Below are 18827 nucleotides of genomic sequence, written 5' to 3' on the forward strand. Positions count from 1 at the left end.
TCCTGAATCACTCTTTGTGCCTCTTAGATCATTTCTTCCCCCTGACGTTATTTCAAAACAGCTTTAACTCTTGAGCCAACAAATGTTCAGTGACCACTCCTGCGTCTGATTCTGCAGCAGGTGTCAGGACTACAACAAACCAGACGGGCTCGGTGGCCGCCCTCTTGGAGCCGATGGTCTGGTGTCAATCACTGTTCCACAGCCTGATTACGAGAAGTTATTATTACAGCTCTCTGTACCCCTCTGTGTTCAGCGCAATGCCTATAGGTATCACTGTGTGTCTAGTGGAATCTTGTTAACTTTATTGAGTATCAAAAGATATCTTCTTCAGAAGTTGAATGAAAAGATAAGGAAACAATTTTAATCCAATTTTAATTCATAAAAGATGTGGCCAACAGGTCAGTAACAAAGAACATTCCTTTCCTTTCTATTTCCATTCTATTCCTTACCTTTTGGTGCTTCTGGAACTCCAATGGGGCAAATGATTTTCCGGATACAATATTCAGATCGAATGCCATAAGGACCAACATCTCGCCTCTTAATTATCTCTGTCGTTGTGATTTCAGTTTCAGAGGTTTCTATGGTGATTTAATTCACATAGTATTAATAACCACCTAAAATAGTCAGAGACTAGAAAAGTACAACATCTGGTGCTTTAAGAAGGAGACACACATGGAATAAACTTTTGAAAACATTTGATTAATTAATGACTTCAGGATCATTGCTGGACTGCAACAATACTGAGTTTCTTGCTCACTGAAAATTTCTAAACTGAGCTGTTTGGGGGCAGCTTGGTTTCCGGTGGCAAACAGTCAAAATAAATAAGAGAAGAGAGAAGCAGCAAGCATAGGTTTCCGGATGTCCCAGTTTAACTGATTTGTACTCTGTAATAAGATCTTTTAAAAATTCAGACTGATTCACATGTAAGTGCCTCACCTTATAATTTAACCCCCCTTTCCTAGCCCCCAGTATCTCACAACATGTGCTACCAAACTTTAGCGAAGCTGTATTTTAAAAACACAAGCCATATATATATATTGGGTGTTTTTTTTTTAATTTTTTTTTTTTAACGTTTATTTATTTTTGAGACAGAGAGAGACAGAGCATGAACGGGGGAGGGTCAGAGAGACAGGGAGACACAGAATCCGAAACAGGCTCCAGGCTCTGAGTAGTCAGCACAGAGCCCGACGCAGGGCTTAAACTCACGAACTGCGAGATCATGACCTGAGCCGAAGTCGGACACTTAACCGACTGAGCCACCCAGGCACCCTATATTGTTTTTTTTTTGATGGCGGTGAAGCACACATGGGCGCGAGCTGGGGAGGGGCAGAGAGAGACAGAGAGAGAGACAGAGAGAGAGAGAGAGAGAGAGAGAGAGAGAGAGAGAGAAGAGAGAGAGAGAGAGAGAGAGAGAGAGAGAGAGAGAGAGAGAGAGGGAGAGAGAATCCCAAGCAGGCTCCACAGTGTCAGCTCAGCCAGACGCAGGGCTCGAACTCATGAACTGTGAGATCATGACCTGAGCTGAAATCAAGAGTCGGACACTTAACTGACTGAACTACCCAGGTGCCTCCCAAGCATTATATTTTAATAAATAACAAAAATGCTTAAAAGTAAATGAACTGTCAAGTGATTTTTCTCTTTTCAACTTAGACTAGAAAAGGAAAAGCCCTTACCTGTCCGTGTGGTCCCTCCTCCTGGAGGAGCCTTGGCTGCCATGTCATCCCATCTCAAGCTTGCCCACAGTAACCGTAACATAAGGCTCACTCCAGCTAAGGACTTTACAGTCTGAAGTCTATACCTGAAAGAAAAACCCAAGAAAAACGACATATGTATTGTGCACGCACGCGTGCGCACACACACACACGCTCTATTATTAAACTGCAGGACTATTTCTAGTTCTCATTATTAATAGTTATAATACAACTTTGTAAGCACTTTGGCTATTACATGTCCCTTAATAAAATAACTTTCTTATTCCTAAGCATACCATGCATCTAACAACTTAAAAGGGGTCTGTATGTCACTTCAAACGCCATATAAATTTGTAAAATGAGCATGTTTCATTGTAAGACTGATATGGCAAGAATTTATGAAGATTTTATAACGTTAAGCCTAATTCCAAAATATGTGCTAGAGAAATTTCAAAGGGGAACAAAATACAGAGACGTAATTGTGTTACTAAATGTGGTAAGAGTTTTGAAGGATAAAATCTTAACTAATTGATTTGTGCTGAAACAGACTGAAACTGTTTAAATTTTCTCAAAACCCAAAACGAAAAGACCCCCCACAAATCCAGTAAGACCTTTCCATACGAACAGAAATTCTGTATCCAAATGGTGGTTCTGGAAAACATGAACTACTGGATGATGAATACCTGTCAATACTAGTAACACTTTAACCACATTAGTAGCTTTAGAGTTCTACAACACTACGAATAATAAAAAAGGGTAATGCTATATTAGTTATTGATCAGGAGACAAAGGAATCTGTGTGCAGGTTTTTACTAAGCACTGTGTGCAAAGTTATTGAACATTTTAGATATTCCTTTGAAAATAATACTAAAGATACATTTCAAAACGAATTTACAATGGCAATGAATATTTTGTCCCAAAATGGAACTGACCGTAAAATAGTTTTAAAAAGCCCTTGGGTCTCAATTCTCTATTAGTGGTCTTTGAGTAATTAAACACTCTGTTGACATATCCACATGCATAAATAAATAAACTGGTTGTGGTGTACAGAAAACCTATAAAACTAAAATAATTCCCTCCTCTAAGAGAGGTAGAATAAGGTGGACCTTAGACAATTTGTATTTAAGAGGCAATGCTTTCTATTCTAAACATGAAGCTGGGGAAATGAACAGTGTGAGAAGGGGACCGCTCTAGCCAAAAACTTGCTGCAGCTTCTTACATTCCCATCTCCACCTGGGACACCAGTACCTCCTTTGCTGTGCTGCCGCCCTGTGAATCCTGTGACCTGGACAGAACAATGCTCGAATGGGAGGGCGAACGCTAACCGCAGCAGGGGTATCCTGGGAGGGGGGAAGTACGTGTCACTTTCAGACCACACCCTACAGAAATGCCTAGGGAACTCTGGACACCAAATGGGGATGTACTTGGAAAGAGAAATGTTTCTCATTCTCTCTTCTTCCTCAGATCACTCTCTACAGTCAAACAGCAACTTCAGTGTGTCTCTATTTCACAAGGGAAACACCGCCAGGTGAGGAACACACCTGAAGCCTGTTCATTCGTGCATTCCTTGGAAGAATACTTGCGTGCCTTCCATGTACTTTAGACTAACTGAAAGGAGCTGGAGACAGGGATGTGAATTATGATCTGCTCCTGTATCCTCAGGAGCTGTGACAGGAAAGCACGAGGGGCACCTGACTCGGCTCAGGGATGGCGATCAGAGCTTTGCTGGAGTCTCAAAGGACAAAGATGGGGGGATGGCTGCACAAGGGCAAGGGACACACGTATGTACGCTCAGGAGGAAAGTGTGCAACAGCACACGCTTCCTCCGGGAACCACATCTGGCGTGCTACGACCGGAGGGCAGGGGGGTGGCGGTGCGGCGAGAGATGAAGCTGGCATGGGAGAGGAAGGCAGAGCCAGACGTGCCGCACCAAGTGGAAGGGTAAGAGAAGAGCATTAAAGGCGATTCGTATTAAGGCCTCGGAAGCGTCTGCAGTGTAGGATGGGTCATGGAGGGAAGTGCTTCTCACAGATGGGGGTGTACAGGCGAAGGCTGTCCCCTACCTGCCCCGCAGCTGAAGGCTTGCTCAGCTCAGTCAGAACATTCACAGGGTAGATCTGCCTTTTAGGAGGATCACTGGGGCAGAGCTGGGGAGACAACTACTGGTTCAAAGTGACAATGAAACACAGAATCAGGGCCCAGGAGAAAGGAAGTAAGCGAATGGACAGCGTGGAAGAAAAAAGAGGCCTAATGAGTTGACAAGACAAGTTTCGCTTTTCACTGCTGCTGAGCCTTACCATTAAATTAATAAAGATCAAACATGCACCTCTGACATTCTTAGCTTCTACGCTAAGCATCAGACATAATTGATTCAAGTGTGAGTATAAAAATGCATTTCCCATGCATGATTTTTACAGCGATACACTTTTTAAAAATGCATTCTAAAGTCAAGAATAGTTTACATATTTACCCATGCCTCTGTTAGATAAAAGGGATTATGTTTCTCTCAACTTCAGCAAATTCAGACGTTAGCATGTATCTGATGGCAATATCTGTTTAAAATGTACAGGAAGGTATTTCCTTCCATTAAAAAATGAGAAATTAACTAAACAGATACCAGTGGTGCCCACAGTGCATATTAAAACATAACAATACAAGGCTCCTGAAACCCAGCCGTGCAGAAAAGGGCCCTGGGCAACACATGATCAGAACTGGTTCAGAGAAAAGTACTTCCCAGTTGAGCCTATCTTCCACTTGAGAAAAGAAAAGAGCAGAAAGGTCGGCCTCCACAACTGCCAGGTCATTGTAATTAAAGTATTTGTACATAGTAACTTTTCCAGTGGGAAAGAAGTTACCTGCAGGACAGTCAAGGATACATTTTGGGACCGCTCTCAATGAAGAAAGCAGAAAAGTGCAGAGTAATCCTATAAATCCATGAACTGTAATGAAGAGTTCCTTGATTCCCTGCAGGATTCTGCAAATCCTTCATTGCAGGCCCTGCAGAGAAATTGTACTTTTCAGCTGTCTCTATTGAATGTGTAATGGAGTGATATTTTAATTCAAATCAAAAGATGAGTTATAAAAACCTTGGTCAAACCAAATATGACTGGTCATATTAATAAGTTAATTTCTTTATCGAGAGTACTCATTTACACTTCGTTTTGGTTTTGGTTTTCTTTGATCATACTAGCCAGCTGTAATATAAAAGAAACACACACACACACACACACACACACACACACACACACACACACACACACACAGAGGTATGATTTTAACTTAAAGAAAGTGGAACGACAGATACACAGAAATGAAGCCTAACGTGAAATGGAGTCTGCTCAGTCACTTGCTGAAATAATTTTAGGTTCCTATCAAAATCTAGCAGAAATCAAAGACTGTTCCTGACTCCTGAGCATGCCCCACACAACTCTTACGTCTTCGGTGTTTATGTTTCATCCTTTCCAGTGGTGAGGGTGAAAAGATAAAAAGACAAGGACATGAAAAAGGACAAAGCAAGGACAGATATGTGAAAATGTGATATAGCAGATAAAGTACTGGACTGGGGGTTTAGGAAAACCGGGCACTATTCCTAACTCTGTCCCTCTGTGGCCAGAGGCAAATTATTCCACATCTATAAAAGATAAGAATTTCTAAGATCCTTTCCAATATAAAACTACACGATCTTACAACTGACAGCACTATGTACTTATGACTCATCCCCAAAGCTTAATGCCCAGAAAACCTTAATTTAAGACTATTTCTGGGTTTTAAAAACTCGTTCCTCAGGACCCTCTTGGGACCACCTCTTCGCACATAAATAACAGAGAACTCCAAAAACACATGCTTATCATGCAAATAAATTACATTAGGAAGATTTCCACATCATGATGGACCTTGTGTGATTCACAGGCATGTCTCCTGTATCTTATGTTTTTATGAATTACCTAATAGAAATAAAATACCAAACTCCAGAAAGTTGATTATCCAATTCTGTAACTCTCATTCCCCAGGAAAACACATGGCAGTAACTTGGAAAGTCAGACCACAAAAACAACTACGTTTTCCCTGTTTCTTCCGTCTTGTGAAAAGTAAAACTGAATTTCATTTTAAAGAATTCCCACATATTTTTTTCAGTCTTTTAACATTTTTCCCTAAGTAAACTTTGGTACCTCCCAGCTGGCCAAATTCAAGATTCTCTGTATCTTATTTCCATTACTAACTTGGCCCATTAAATTTCCGCTTCCCTGTCTTATCTCAATTATATCTCATTTTTTACCAAAAAAAAAAAAAAAAAAAAAAAAAAAGAGAGAGAGAGAGAGAGAGAGAGATGCTTACTAGATACTGCTTTTAAGACTTTCTCCCTTCCCCAAATACATTTTAAAGTACATACCTCCAAGTGATACCAAAGGTTGGTCTAGGAGAAGGATACGGCCATATATCCAAGGCAGGTTTTGCATTGTAATTAAAATAAGGGACTTCTCGGATTCCTCCTTTTCTGGCCAACTTTTTTAAGTCATCATTAGGCAACACAAATATGCTCTTCTTGCTGCTCTTGGTGATAAATTTTCTATAGGATGGCAGAGCAGTACCTGAACGAGTCTTCTTGGGTCTTGAAAACTTCATGAGTTTCACTTTGTCCCTTGTGGAATATTCTTTGCTCACGGTCATAGATGTTACCAGAGTGCCTCCTGCAGTGGTCAGTGAGTCTGTCACTGTTGTGGTGACCACAGTTTTGCTTTGCTCCTTCACAGAGATGATGTCCACGCTGCTGCCCGTGGAGGGTGTGGAAAGCTTTGTTACCGTTGTAGTGGTGGTCGTGACAGTGGATTTGGCACAGTTTTCTGTGGAAGAGACCACAGTCTGCTTATCACCTTTTGCTACTTTGATTACGGTTTTTGATTCCGTGGCCACCGTGGATGTCATAGTGGTGACTTCTGTGATGACGGTTTTCCTCTTAGACTCTCCGTTGACATTTTCATCTTTGCTGGTAGGCAGCCCATTTTCATCAACAAAATCATTACTGAGGTTAGATTCCTCTCCAGAAGTAACAGGTGAGGGAGTAACTTTCTTAACTTCTGAGGTTTCAATTTCCATATCTTCTACCTGATTTGTTGAACTGCTTTCTGGACAAGACAGTGGAGGTGTGGTAGTATGTATACTCTCAGACTCTTTGGTTGAAGGCAGGGTCTCTAGGCCATCCTGGTAGTCACCTCCAGCATCAGAAGATCTCAGTAAACATGATTTTGTTTCCACGTTGTTTTTTTCATTAAAATCTTCCATGATGACATCACCATTCATGAATGGCTTTACAGCAGATTCTTTAATGGTCAAAGACTTAATATCATTTTCAGGAATTATTTTACTTATATTATTAAGCTTTGGTTCAACATCGCCACTTACTACTTTACTCTCAGAGATTTCTTTCAAGCATTCCCCTTTCAAATATACTTTAGATTTATTATCTTTTCCATTTATTTGAAAGGTACTCGCTTTCTGTCCTTTCTTTTCAGACTCTCGATTTTCATTATTCTTTTTGTCAGTGCTACTTTTTAGATTGACTTGATCAATACATTTAACTGATCTCTCCTCTAATTTCTGTTCTTGACTTGTTTTTTTACCATTTGCTTCAGTTACCTTACTCTGTGGTCTCTTGTCACAGTTTCCAGTGGACTGATCTGAAACAAACTCACGTTTCAATGGTTCCAAGCCTTCAATACCTTGTTCTTGAGTTATGAACTGTTCAGAAATACTTTCACTGCTATTCTGAGCAATCATATCTTCTTCACTGCTGTCTTGAATAGACATAGTATCAGAACTATTTTCCAAAGTGCTATTATATTCAGAGTCACATCCCAGTTTTCCTTCAAAGTCCATTGCTTTTGACAGAGATGGGATATCTCTATCATCGATACTTTTAGGTACTGATGGAAGTGAAGGGCTCTGGGAAGGAGAAACAATGGTGTCATTATCCTCCTGTATGAGTGGTTTTTTGTTCTTGTAGATCAAAGTACCAATTTCATCTGTACTGGCTAGTTTGGAGTCATCAACGAGAAAATCACTTCCTTTGGTTTTAATCTTACTAGGTTCCTGGCCTTTACTGGTAGGTTCAGAGAGACTCTCATCTATGTCATTTCCAACAGAATTTTGTTTCTGACAGTTTGTCTCTGGACTCTGAATGGAGACGTCATCTAACATTTGATCTTTTGGATAAAGTTTGTTTGTTGTATGATCAGGATCACTGATTCCAAGAATTGAGGAATCGCTCTGTGAACATCCCCGAATCAAATCTTCAGATTTATCATTACTTGCATTAGGGCTTTGTTCTTGTTTAATAAGCAAGTCACTTTGACACCCTTCTTTTGCTTTAGTTATTACTGGAGACTCAGAAAGACTTTTCAGAGAACTTGTAGAGGTCTTTCCGATACCCTTAATTCCACCCTCCAACTTCATCTTTTCAAGGCGCTGCTTTTCTTCCAGTGTAAACTGTTTAATTCTCCTTTCAAGAAGTCCATCTAGTTTGGATGATTTAATTTTCTTTTTATAACTAGTCCTTAGATGAAAACCCTCACTGACATTGACCACATCTACTTGAGAACTTTCCTGACAATTTATATGTGGCTCTGTTTTCACATCATCATCTATTTCCATTGGTTCTTCCTTAAAGGATTTATCATTGTCAGAATCTAAAACTTCTTTTACATCTGTGAAATAAAGACATTTATGTAAGTGAAATTTTTTACTCTCAAATGTGGAACTCATAATATTTTTATTTTAAAAACTACCAATGGTTCTTATTTTCACTCAAGGGCTTAAACATAAATATATATTTGAAAGCTCCTGACATAGGATTAAGATAGGTCAATGGGCTAAACTTTATAAAATGTTAAAAAACACACACATATTGTAAATATTTAAATATTCTGATTCTTAGCATCTGAAAATAGAATGTTACAATGAAAAACTACTTAGCCTGTGACAGCTACTCCATACACCAGTACCTTCATGTCAGATTCTGTATAAAATATTTTGTAGTCATAAAATATCTTAAGGCTAGTATCTTACCCAGTTTTTAAAACATAGCTTTTCACAAAAGGCAATGTAAGTTCCTCAGAAGGTTGGACACAGAGTTAGCTTAATGACCCAGTAATTCCACTACTGGGTATTTACCCAACATGAATGTTCATATCAATATTCATAACAGCCAGGAAGTAGAAACAACCCAAATGGCCATCAACCGATGAGTGGGTAAGCAAGATGTGGCACCATCCACAAAATGGAATACTACGCAGAAATAAAAAGGAATGACAAAATCCTGACACCTGCTACAACATGGATGACCCTTGAAAACATGACGCCAGGTCAAAGAAGCCAGTCACAATGGACCACATATTACATGATGCCATTTATTCGTCATGTCCAAAACAGGTAAATCCAGAGACAGAAAGTACATTAAGGCTGGTGAGGGGAGTTAGGGAGGACTGGAGACTGACTGCTAATGAGTATGAGGTTTCTTTTTGGGGTGACGAAAATGCTCTAAAATTCACTGTGATGATGGTTGAGCAACTCAGTGAAATACTAAAAACCACTAAATTGTACCCTTTAAATGGGTAGATTATCTAGAATATGAATTATGCTTCAATAAAGCTGTGATCATCAGAGAAAGACAAGGCAGTACCTCTCCTGCTGTGCGAACTAGATCCCGTGCAACCTTAGCATCCCCAGGCTGCCCTCCACCCCGGACTCTCCTTACCTTGGTCCTTCTTCTCAGCAATCCTGGAAACATCCATTTCACTTTGGTCTGCTCCTTTTGTAGCATCTGAATCTTTTACCTCATCTTTCTCAGAATCAGGCTCTGTTTTTATTTTTTTTGGACTTCGTGGACTTTTTCTTCTATCTGATTCATCCATATTTTCATCCACATTATTTTTGGCTGAAAAAGAATGAAGTATATAATAATGACAGGTATTCTGAATATTAGCAATTTACTGTAATAAATCTAGTTTAGTGGAAATTATCAAGTATTTTCAGCAATTTATACTGCTTTTTTAAATTAAAAACACACACACACACACACACAAACACTGAAGACAGTATATACCTCCCTAATATGCTTGGCTGACCTAAAGCATTAAAAGAAGACTGCATTTTAGATGTGCTTCAGAAAGAAGCTTTCACATAGGACGACTATTTCAACCTGTTCGATGACTTTACAGATTCTATATTAGTGTTTCTAACATATTTTGTGTTAAAGAATCATATTAGAAGGATAAATACTTAAGTATTTTTCACCGAGACTCCATGGACAAACTTCAAAGATATCCAAGATCCAATGAAATTACAAAAGTTTGTTTACATACTTCCCCTGGCCCCCACCTCCCCCAGGTAAGGAATCACAGCATTTATCACAGAATAAAAGAGACTTAAGGGAAATGACTAAATGCAATGTTTGGCCTTGTCTGGACCTGGTTTACTGCCAAGAGTAAAATGGCCTCTCTGACACAACTGGGGTACCTGGGGTAGGAACTGAGAATCTCAAGATGAATATGTTAAATAGTGTCAGTTTGCTGACTGGATAATAGCATGATGGTTATGAACGTCCACTCTAACTAGAGAGATATATTGTACTGGAAAATAACATGATTTCTGGAATTTGCTTTAAGTACAAGGGAAACAACTCTAGGAAAAAAGCAGGGAGTGACAAGTGAAAGAAGAGTGACAGAACTTGATAACTGTTAAAGTTGAATGATGATTACATGGGAGTTGATTATTCTCTTTTACTTTTGTGTAGCTTCAACTTTCCAGAAGGGAAAAAAAAAAAAAATCAAGCCTACGATATAGAACTATTGTCTAGATGAATTTTCTTAGGCCTTAGAGGCATTTCTACCTTTTCTTTTCACTTGAACCCGAATATCCCAAGGACTTAGCATGGTGAACCTATTTTTTATTTAAATAAAAATGACTCCTTCCAAAAAGATCTGCCTGAAAGGGGAAAGAGTGCAAAAAACAAAGCCAGTATCTGTCAAGACAGCAGGATATTGGTGAGAGAAGAAAAGAACCATAGAAAACGGTGACAGGATGTGTCTAGACCCCACAGGTAATGAAAGGACAAAAAACTAAACTGATACTCTCTTTCTTCAATGCTTCTGTAGTTATTTCAGAATAACTGGGCAATACTTTTTCAATGATTTCAAGTTGCTCACAAAGAGCTTTATATGTCAGTAGTACCCCATTTATAAGCTTTAAGATCCTGGACACTTAAATGGACGATTTATAAAACGTTTGGGATTTCCTCTCCATGAAAGGTCTCCTTGATAGACTATTAACAAAGGAAGCCCACGTGGCTCAGTCCGTTAAGTGTCTGACTCTTGGTATTGACTCAGGTCGTGATCTCCCGGTTGTGGGATGGAGCCCCATGCTGACAGGGTGGAGCCTGCCTGGGAGTCTCTCTCTGCCCCTCCCCCACTTGCACACACGTGCTCTCTCAAAAATAAACAAATATAAAAATAAATTTAAAAAAACGATTAATTCATATCCGTTATTAACCCTTGCACATTAATACCTGTATTGACACTTATAAATTAATGTGCAAATCAAAGGTATACAGTCTGAGTTAGAATGTAGGTTAGAGATAAGGGACACAGCAGTCAAGCAAGTCAAACACTCTATAGTCTTCTGATGCTGTCAAGTGTTCCCTGAACTGTGTTTCTCTCTGTTCTTTCTAACACATCTGTGCCTCTATCATATGATCAGACTAGATTAGCCATTATGATAGGGACTAATAGTTCTGAGATTATAAATTGGTGGTTACTAATGCCTTCGCCGTAATTCCTATTCTGTAGTTAAGCTAAACCAACAATGTGCTACCACCTGAGAGGAAAGGCTCCGAAGATGCTAGAAGACCAACCTGGTATCTGAATGGATAAAGGCCCGCCATTTGCACAATAGAAACCATATGCTAAGGAAACTGGATTCAAGATAAATCTGCAAAAGCCTAAATATTTTGCTTATTGATAATCTGGATTTCACTACACAGACAGACCAGGTCAGACATAAGTAAACACAGAGCTCTCTATAATTCTAAGTGCTACATGGGCGGCTGGAGCAACAAAATGGCAATAAAAAAATTGTAACCATCTTTCAGAATTTATCAAAATGTACATTTTGCTTGGATATGATCAGATCATAATAGAATTTAATATTTGCCAAGTACCTACTATTACCTAGGCTTTTTAGGAAAGAACACATTGCACCAAAGACTAGCAAATTACACTGCATAGCAAGCAGAACTACTTTTGAAAATTGCTCAGATTACAAAGGAGATCTTGCAATGTAGTGTGCAAAAAGGACAATGGAAGCCAGGAGACACGGATTCCAGTCAGGATTCTATCCCTGCGTGAACTGTACGTCACTTAGTATCTCCGTGAAATAATCTGCTCGTGTGCTGTGAGTTTCAAAACATATAGTCTCTTGGGGCGCCTGGGTGGCTCCTTCGGTTGAGCGTCTGACTTCAGGTGATGATCTCATGGTTTATGAGTTTGAGCCCTGCACTGGGCTCTCTGCTGTCAGTGCGGAGCCTGCTTTGGATCCTCTGTCCCCCCGTCTCTCTCTGCCCTTCCTCCACTCGTGATCTCTCTCTCAAAAATACATAAAACATTAAAAAAATTATATATCTGTAAGCATATATATAATCTATATATATCTATAAGCATAGATACATATAATCTATATATATCTATAAGCATAGATACATATAATCTATATATATCTATAAACATAGATATGTATAGTCTATAGATATAGATACATATAGTCTCTTAGTAGGGTAGTTCCCCTCTAGAGTTCTGTGATTCTAAATACTAATAAAATTGTTAGCGAGTAGCACAAATTGAGTTAATACCTTGTTTATGTGGAAGTGTTACTGAATTCTCCACTACTTGCTATTTGGTTTTGTTATGTGCCACAATGCTGAGGTTACCAGATATGTAGCTCCTTAGGAAGTCAAGTAATACTGAATTTAAGATTTCAGAAAAACAACTAGGTGGCTGAGACCTTTTTTCTTTTTTTTTTTTAACAAGTCCTATTCTAGCCTCTTTCTTTAACTGAAACCCTAAGTATCACAATCCTGAGAATAAAGGTTTAAATATTTTATAAAGGTTTAAAATATTTTAGAATTTATACCAACTACACTGGTAGTTTTGCCATGTTCTGTTAAAAATTTCAGAGAAAACTTTCATCTAAAATACGGTCAGTAAACCTCATTTTGTAAGAAACAGTACAAATCAGAAACATTAATACAGGAAAAATAACTTCAATTACTTACTTCCTTCTAATGACTTTCTGTAATTCACATTAGTATTGCCTGGCAATTTAGGAACAAACCTATAAACATGAGTTTTACTAATCCAGCTCCAACCACCATATCCCGTAACTCTGTATTCCTCTCCTTTTTGTTTCCAAACCTGGTGTGAATGAAAACACTCTGATTAAACAAGAATGAGGATGCTTATAAAACATATGTGGTTTTATACATTTTTACCAAACAAGATCCACAGTCAGGCAAATAAGTTTACCAATCAATTTTATTTTCAACAGGAATCACACATTCATGAAAAAACTGAAGACAGCTGAACCCTGAACAACATGGGGGTTTGCTGACCCCCCACGCAGTCAAAAATCCAAGTATAACTTGCAACTCACTCAAAACTAACTACCAACAACCTACCGTTGACCTAAGCCTTACCAATAACATAGTCAGTTAACACATGTTTTGTATGTTACGTGTACTATATACTACATTCTTTACAACAGAGTAAGCTAGAGAGAAGAAAATGTTATTAAGAAAATCACAAGGAACAAAAAATACACTTACAGGTACTATACTGTATTTATCGAGGCAACCTGTTTGTAAGTGAACCCATGCAATTCAAACCTGCGTTGTGCCAGGGCTGATGAGACCCCTTTCTAATATGAAAAATGTAACACAAGTTTTACAGTTTTAGAACAATTTCAACCAATTAGTCTAATAGCCCACCTACATTCTACGGAGACAAACCTCTGCTTATAGAAATCGCCAGAAAGACTTACTTCATTCCAACTATATTAAATAAAAGACTGTGCCAAAAGCAAAACAAAATTTAAGTACCTAAAGTTGCAGAATACAAGCCTCAGAAATGGCTAACACCATTTTAAAAGACTATAATAAAAATTACCTGATGTTTAACTGGAAATGTATATTTTACCCACGTGGCTTGTTGCATCGTTTCTTCCTCTTCTTGTTTTTTCTCTTTTTTCTTGACTTTCTCCTTTTCTTCTCTTTCAATTGATGTCATTCTGTGTAACCTAAGAATATATGAATAGAAAGAACTGCATTTAACTTTGAAACATACATTAAAAAGATAAAAATACAGTACTGCAAGTCAGGAAGTTAGAATCAAAGAATGGTTAGCTATAATCCCACAACCCAGATAACCCCAGTTCACAAAAATCAGTAACAATTCCGTAACAGGAAAAATGAAAACAGCAGAAAAAGGCAAAACCATGCCATCCTTCCCATATGCCCTCCAATAAGAAATACACTCACTTATGGCTTATTCCTGAAACTACTAATACATATATATACACCAATATATTTACACAAAAGGGATATATTACAATCACAACTACACAGTTTTTAATCAATGAATAATTGCATTAGAAGATCTTTCCATATACCAGAAGATATGGATATTCTTAAAGAATTACATAATATACACCACTGCATGGACATACTATAATTAAACCAGTTCCCTATTAAAGAATACATTATTTCCTTCCCTCAAAAAAGACCAAAAAATCCAAAAACCTACCAACTAGTATTTCTAATTCTATCTAGCACTGGGGGGTTTAAAGCCTTTACACTAATGTAGAATTCAGGCTTTCTACATCCACAGAGAAAAGGGCTGACAAGGTTCCTGCTTTTGGGTAAGAGGAAGGAAGGACCACATTGATGAGGCCACCAGTCACTGAATAGGGCATAGGCCACACTCTTTTTCCAGGGTGGGAAACGTGTACCACCCAGGAAATATCACTGCACCCAGTAATAAAGAGACAGGCAGGCCTGTGGTGAGGCTCTACATTAAGATGATTAGGCTGGAGGGATGCCTGGGTGGCTCAGTCGGTTGAACGTCTGACTCATAGTTTTGGCTCAGGTCATGATCTTGTGGTTTCGTGGGTTCGAGCCCTGCACTGGGGTCTGTGCTCGTAGCATGGAGCCTGCTTGGGGATGCTCTATCTGCCCCTCCCCCACGCACGTGGTGTCTCTCTCTCTCTCTCTCTCTCTCTCTCTCTCTCTCCCTCCCTCAAAATAAATAAAACTAGACTGCATTTTTGTGAATGGGAATATTCCCCATAAACAAGGACACTGACCAAAACCTATGAAGAGAGGACACTGTCTCTGAGACCTCTAGTGGTAGAAAACCTGCTTTATTACACCCTACCCAGATGTAGCCAATCTTGCATGCATAACTTTGTGGAAAAAAATAGAGATCTTTTGTCAACCTGGGGGACAAGCTGCTAATAAGATATGAGAGGGGAATTTAATCCTTTTGATCTCCATCACCCCACCAAAACTCCCTACTGAGCTCCACTTTCAAGAAAGCTTTGTGCCCCTGTGAACACAGGACCCTAGAATCTAGGCTACTGCATACCGACAGCTCATGCCTATCAGCCGCACAACCCTAGAACAGCATTCTTCATTCTCTCCCAGTTGACGGAAGGAGAGGAAAGGGAGGAGGTTCTCCCCGGAGACTAACTTACTCAAATACCACCGATGTGCCACTACTCGTGGAACCAGGGAGCGGGGCAAGCTCTGTAGGCGCAGCACGGTGGATAACCTGGCAGCCTCAGCCTGCCAGTCAGAGTGACTGACCCAGGCTCAGGTAGCGTTTCTCAACAGAGTTTTTGTGGGCTAAGCGTTCAAACTCTCTGCAAGTTGAGGTCTGACATGGCAACTGAACTATCTTCGCTGACAGTGGCCAGGAACAGAGTACTGTGGGGGGAGGATACGGGAGCAGTGACACTCTGAGAGCTCACAGCTGGGCTGGGTGCTCAGCCTGTGCTTTTGTGTTCACGTGGGAAACAGGTCCATTTTCATCACCAAATATAAAGGCTCCATTTTGCTGAGGACGCCAGGCCACTGAGGTAGTGTTATAGCTAATCTGTGATGTTAGCTACCCCTGAGTAAATTCTATTGCTCTCACTGCCACCAAGCCAATCTTCAGGTTTCGGCAGCAAAAACGGTGAGCTCTGAAGGAATTCAAGTCCACTTGGTTGGGCAGAAACCTGGGCTACCGCTGGCAGCCCGGAGGCCCCAGAAAGGAAGAAGCCCCATCGGGCTGCAGCGCGTAGCCTCTAGCTGCCAGTCCATACGGGGAGGCACACGGGGTGGCAGGCGTCTCTTCTGTACCTCCATGGTTCAACTGAGAGCCTGACCGAGAGTACAGACCAAGCTTCAATCCCACTCCTAATCTCCACGTGGTGCCCTGGGTCGTGTCGTGCCTGCTTTGCTACTACAAACAAAGCCATAATGAACAATGTTTTATGTCTTTCCTGGTAAACTTGGAGAGTGCTCACGGTGTTCCCCAGCGGTGGGGTAGCTAACTCCAAAGGTCCTCGAACTTAAAATGCTGACAAGTAAAGCTACATTGTTCTTCAGAATTGCACATTTCATGCTGCCATCAATGACAAAGCCACCATGTTTTCCCATACCTTCACTCAAGTTAGTAACAAACTTCTAGATGATCAGCCCAAGTGAGAGATGAGAAATGATATCCCACTGTTTTGATTTACATTTCTTTAATTGCAAGAGAGTAAACATTTTGTTAATGTCTACTGGCCTTTCGTATTTATTTTTCTGCAAAATGCCTGTTCAAATCCTTTGTCTTGTCTGTACCGGACTATTAGTCCTTCTCACTTATAAAAGATCTTTGTCACTTAAGGTAACTTTCCATTTGTGGTGCAAATATTTTTCCTCAGTTTGTCATCTTTTGAGTTTGATTATAATATTATTTTTCCACTCAGAATTTTAAATACATATATCCACTTTTTTTCCTCTATGGCATCTGGGTTTTATATCTGTTTAAAAAGAAAGTATCACAACAAAAACATAAATTAATCCATGGTTTCTTATTGAAGCTTTTTGGTTATTGTTTTTTAAAAAAATCTCCGTTTATCTGAATGTTTTTGCCAAGGCAGGGAGCTAGGATGAAATTTTCTAGGTCCTGCTTCCTTCTCTGACATGCAGTGCTATCATTGCTAGATGCTCACATGTGTTTAGGTCTATTTCTAGATTTCTTTGTTCTACTCTACTACCCTAAAATCTTATTTTTATTGTAGCTTCAAAAATGTTCGAATATTGGGGCACCTGAGTGGCTCAATCGGTTAAGCGTCCGACTCTTGATTTTGGCTCAGGTCCTGAGATCAAGCTCTGAGTTGAGCTTCACACAGTGCATGGAGCCTTCTCGGAATTCTTTCTCTCTCCCTCCCCCTGCCTCTCTGCCCCTCCCCAACATGTGCTCCCCTTCTCTCTCTCAAAATAATGAACATTGAAAACAAGTGTTCCCATATCTATTCCTTTCTTCCTCATACCTACTTCCCTTTTCTTGCAATTAATTTTCCTAGATGATATATTAGTATCATTTTGATCAAGCCTGTGTGCCCCTCAAGGAGGGAAAATCTTATTCAAAATGCAAATGAATATTAATTTTAGAAGATTAATATAATTAACATAATACATGGTTTCAGAAAATGTAATATACACATCTAAACATAGGATATATCTTTATCTTTCATTTACTGAGTATCCTTTCTATCTTTTTTTTTTTTTTAATGTTTTTTATTTATTTTTGAGACAGAGAGAGACAGAGCATGAGCAGGGGAGGGGAAGACAGAGAGGGAGACACAGAATCCGAAGCAGGCTCCAGGCTCCGAGCGGTCAGCACAGAGCCCGATGCGGGGCTCGAACTCACGGACTGTGAGATCATGACCTGAGCTGAAGTCGGACGCTTAACCGACTGAGCCACCCAGGCGCCCCTCCTTCCTATCTTTAATAAAGTTTTAATGATTCCTTTACATGATCCTAAATATTTCTTGTTAAATTCATTCCAGTTGTTTGAGTTTGTTTTTTTTTTAATTTTCTTTTATGTTTGTTTATTTTTGAGAGACAGAGACAGAGCGCAAGCGAGGGAGGGGCAGAGAGAGAGGGAGACACAGAATCCAAAGCAGGCTCCAGGCTCTGGGCTGTCAGCACAGAGCCCGACACGGGGCTTGAACCCACAAGCCGCGAGATCATGACCTGAGCCGAAGTCAGATGCTTAACTGCCTGAGCCACCCAGGCACCCTGAGAGTTTTGTTGTTATGGGGATCTTTTCATTACAATTAAAAAATATATATAAAATGTAACCAGATTAAGAAAGAGAACTTTATCAATAAACCAAATACATCTGAAGCTAGTGTGTCCCACTCCCAGGCAGTCATTATCTTGACTTTAGGGTTATTATCCCCTTTTCTTTATAGTTTTACCACCCATGTGTATACCCCAAACAGTAGCAAGTTTGGCTTTTGAAAACTCAGTAGCAAGAATAAAACTAGCTGCATGAGCATAAGAGCAATGCTGTTACTATTAAAAGAAGGTTCCCAGGAAAAAATAAACCTGTCTCTGTGTCACAGCTTCCAAGAGCCTCTTCTGGTGAAATCTGAGGGTGAGGGCATGAGCAAGGTCTGGAAGACACTGGGCTCACCACACTCTGGGTCATCTGGTAGGGCTGTAAGCAGGTACGGATCCAAAGTGGACTGCTATGGACTTCCTGCTTCTGTGCCATTTGATTATTCTGTGGTATAAAACTTGGGAAAATTCTCAGCTCTCCCCGTTGACTTAGGATATGGTCCTCTTTGGTAGGTTATCATTTGTCTACCTGGATTACTGCTTCCATGGCTTTATTGGTGCTTTATTCTCTATTGTTCCTCTTTTCTCCATGGGTTTATGCTTTAAAAAAAAAAAAACCCTTTGCCATAGTTTTCATGGAGGTAAGCAGGGAGCAAAATTAAATGTGTTCATACAATGTTATTTTCACTCAGAACTCCTACAATATTTTCTACATA

General features: G+C 39.7%; 1 protein-coding gene across 14 annotated transcripts in view; it reads right to left on the bottom strand.

The window, feature by feature from the left end:
• Positions 1-18827, bottom strand: part of BPTF (bromodomain PHD finger transcription factor) — a 147325-nt gene that overhangs the window by 43940 nt on the left and 84558 nt on the right. For all 14 annotated transcript variants that reach the window (XM_053212345.1, XM_027047878.2, XM_027047872.2 and 11 more), the window contains 6 exons: positions 13901-14030; positions 13012-13150; positions 9442-9621; positions 6082-8392; positions 1674-1798; positions 450-578 (listed from right to left, as the gene is read on the bottom strand). In XM_053212345.1, coding sequence (XP_053068320.1) covers positions 450-578; positions 1674-1798; positions 6082-8392; positions 9442-9621; positions 13012-13150; positions 13901-14030 — 3014 coding nt within the window. The remainder of the gene's footprint in view (positions 1-449; positions 579-1673; positions 1799-6081; positions 8393-9441; positions 9622-13011; positions 13151-13900; positions 14031-18827) is intronic.

The sequence above is a fragment of the Acinonyx jubatus genome, chromosome E1 (genome assembly GCF_027475565.1).
Source record: "Acinonyx jubatus isolate Ajub_Pintada_27869175 chromosome E1, VMU_Ajub_asm_v1.0, whole genome shotgun sequence".
Taxonomy (NCBI): Eukaryota; Metazoa; Chordata; class Mammalia; order Carnivora; family Felidae; genus Acinonyx; species Acinonyx jubatus.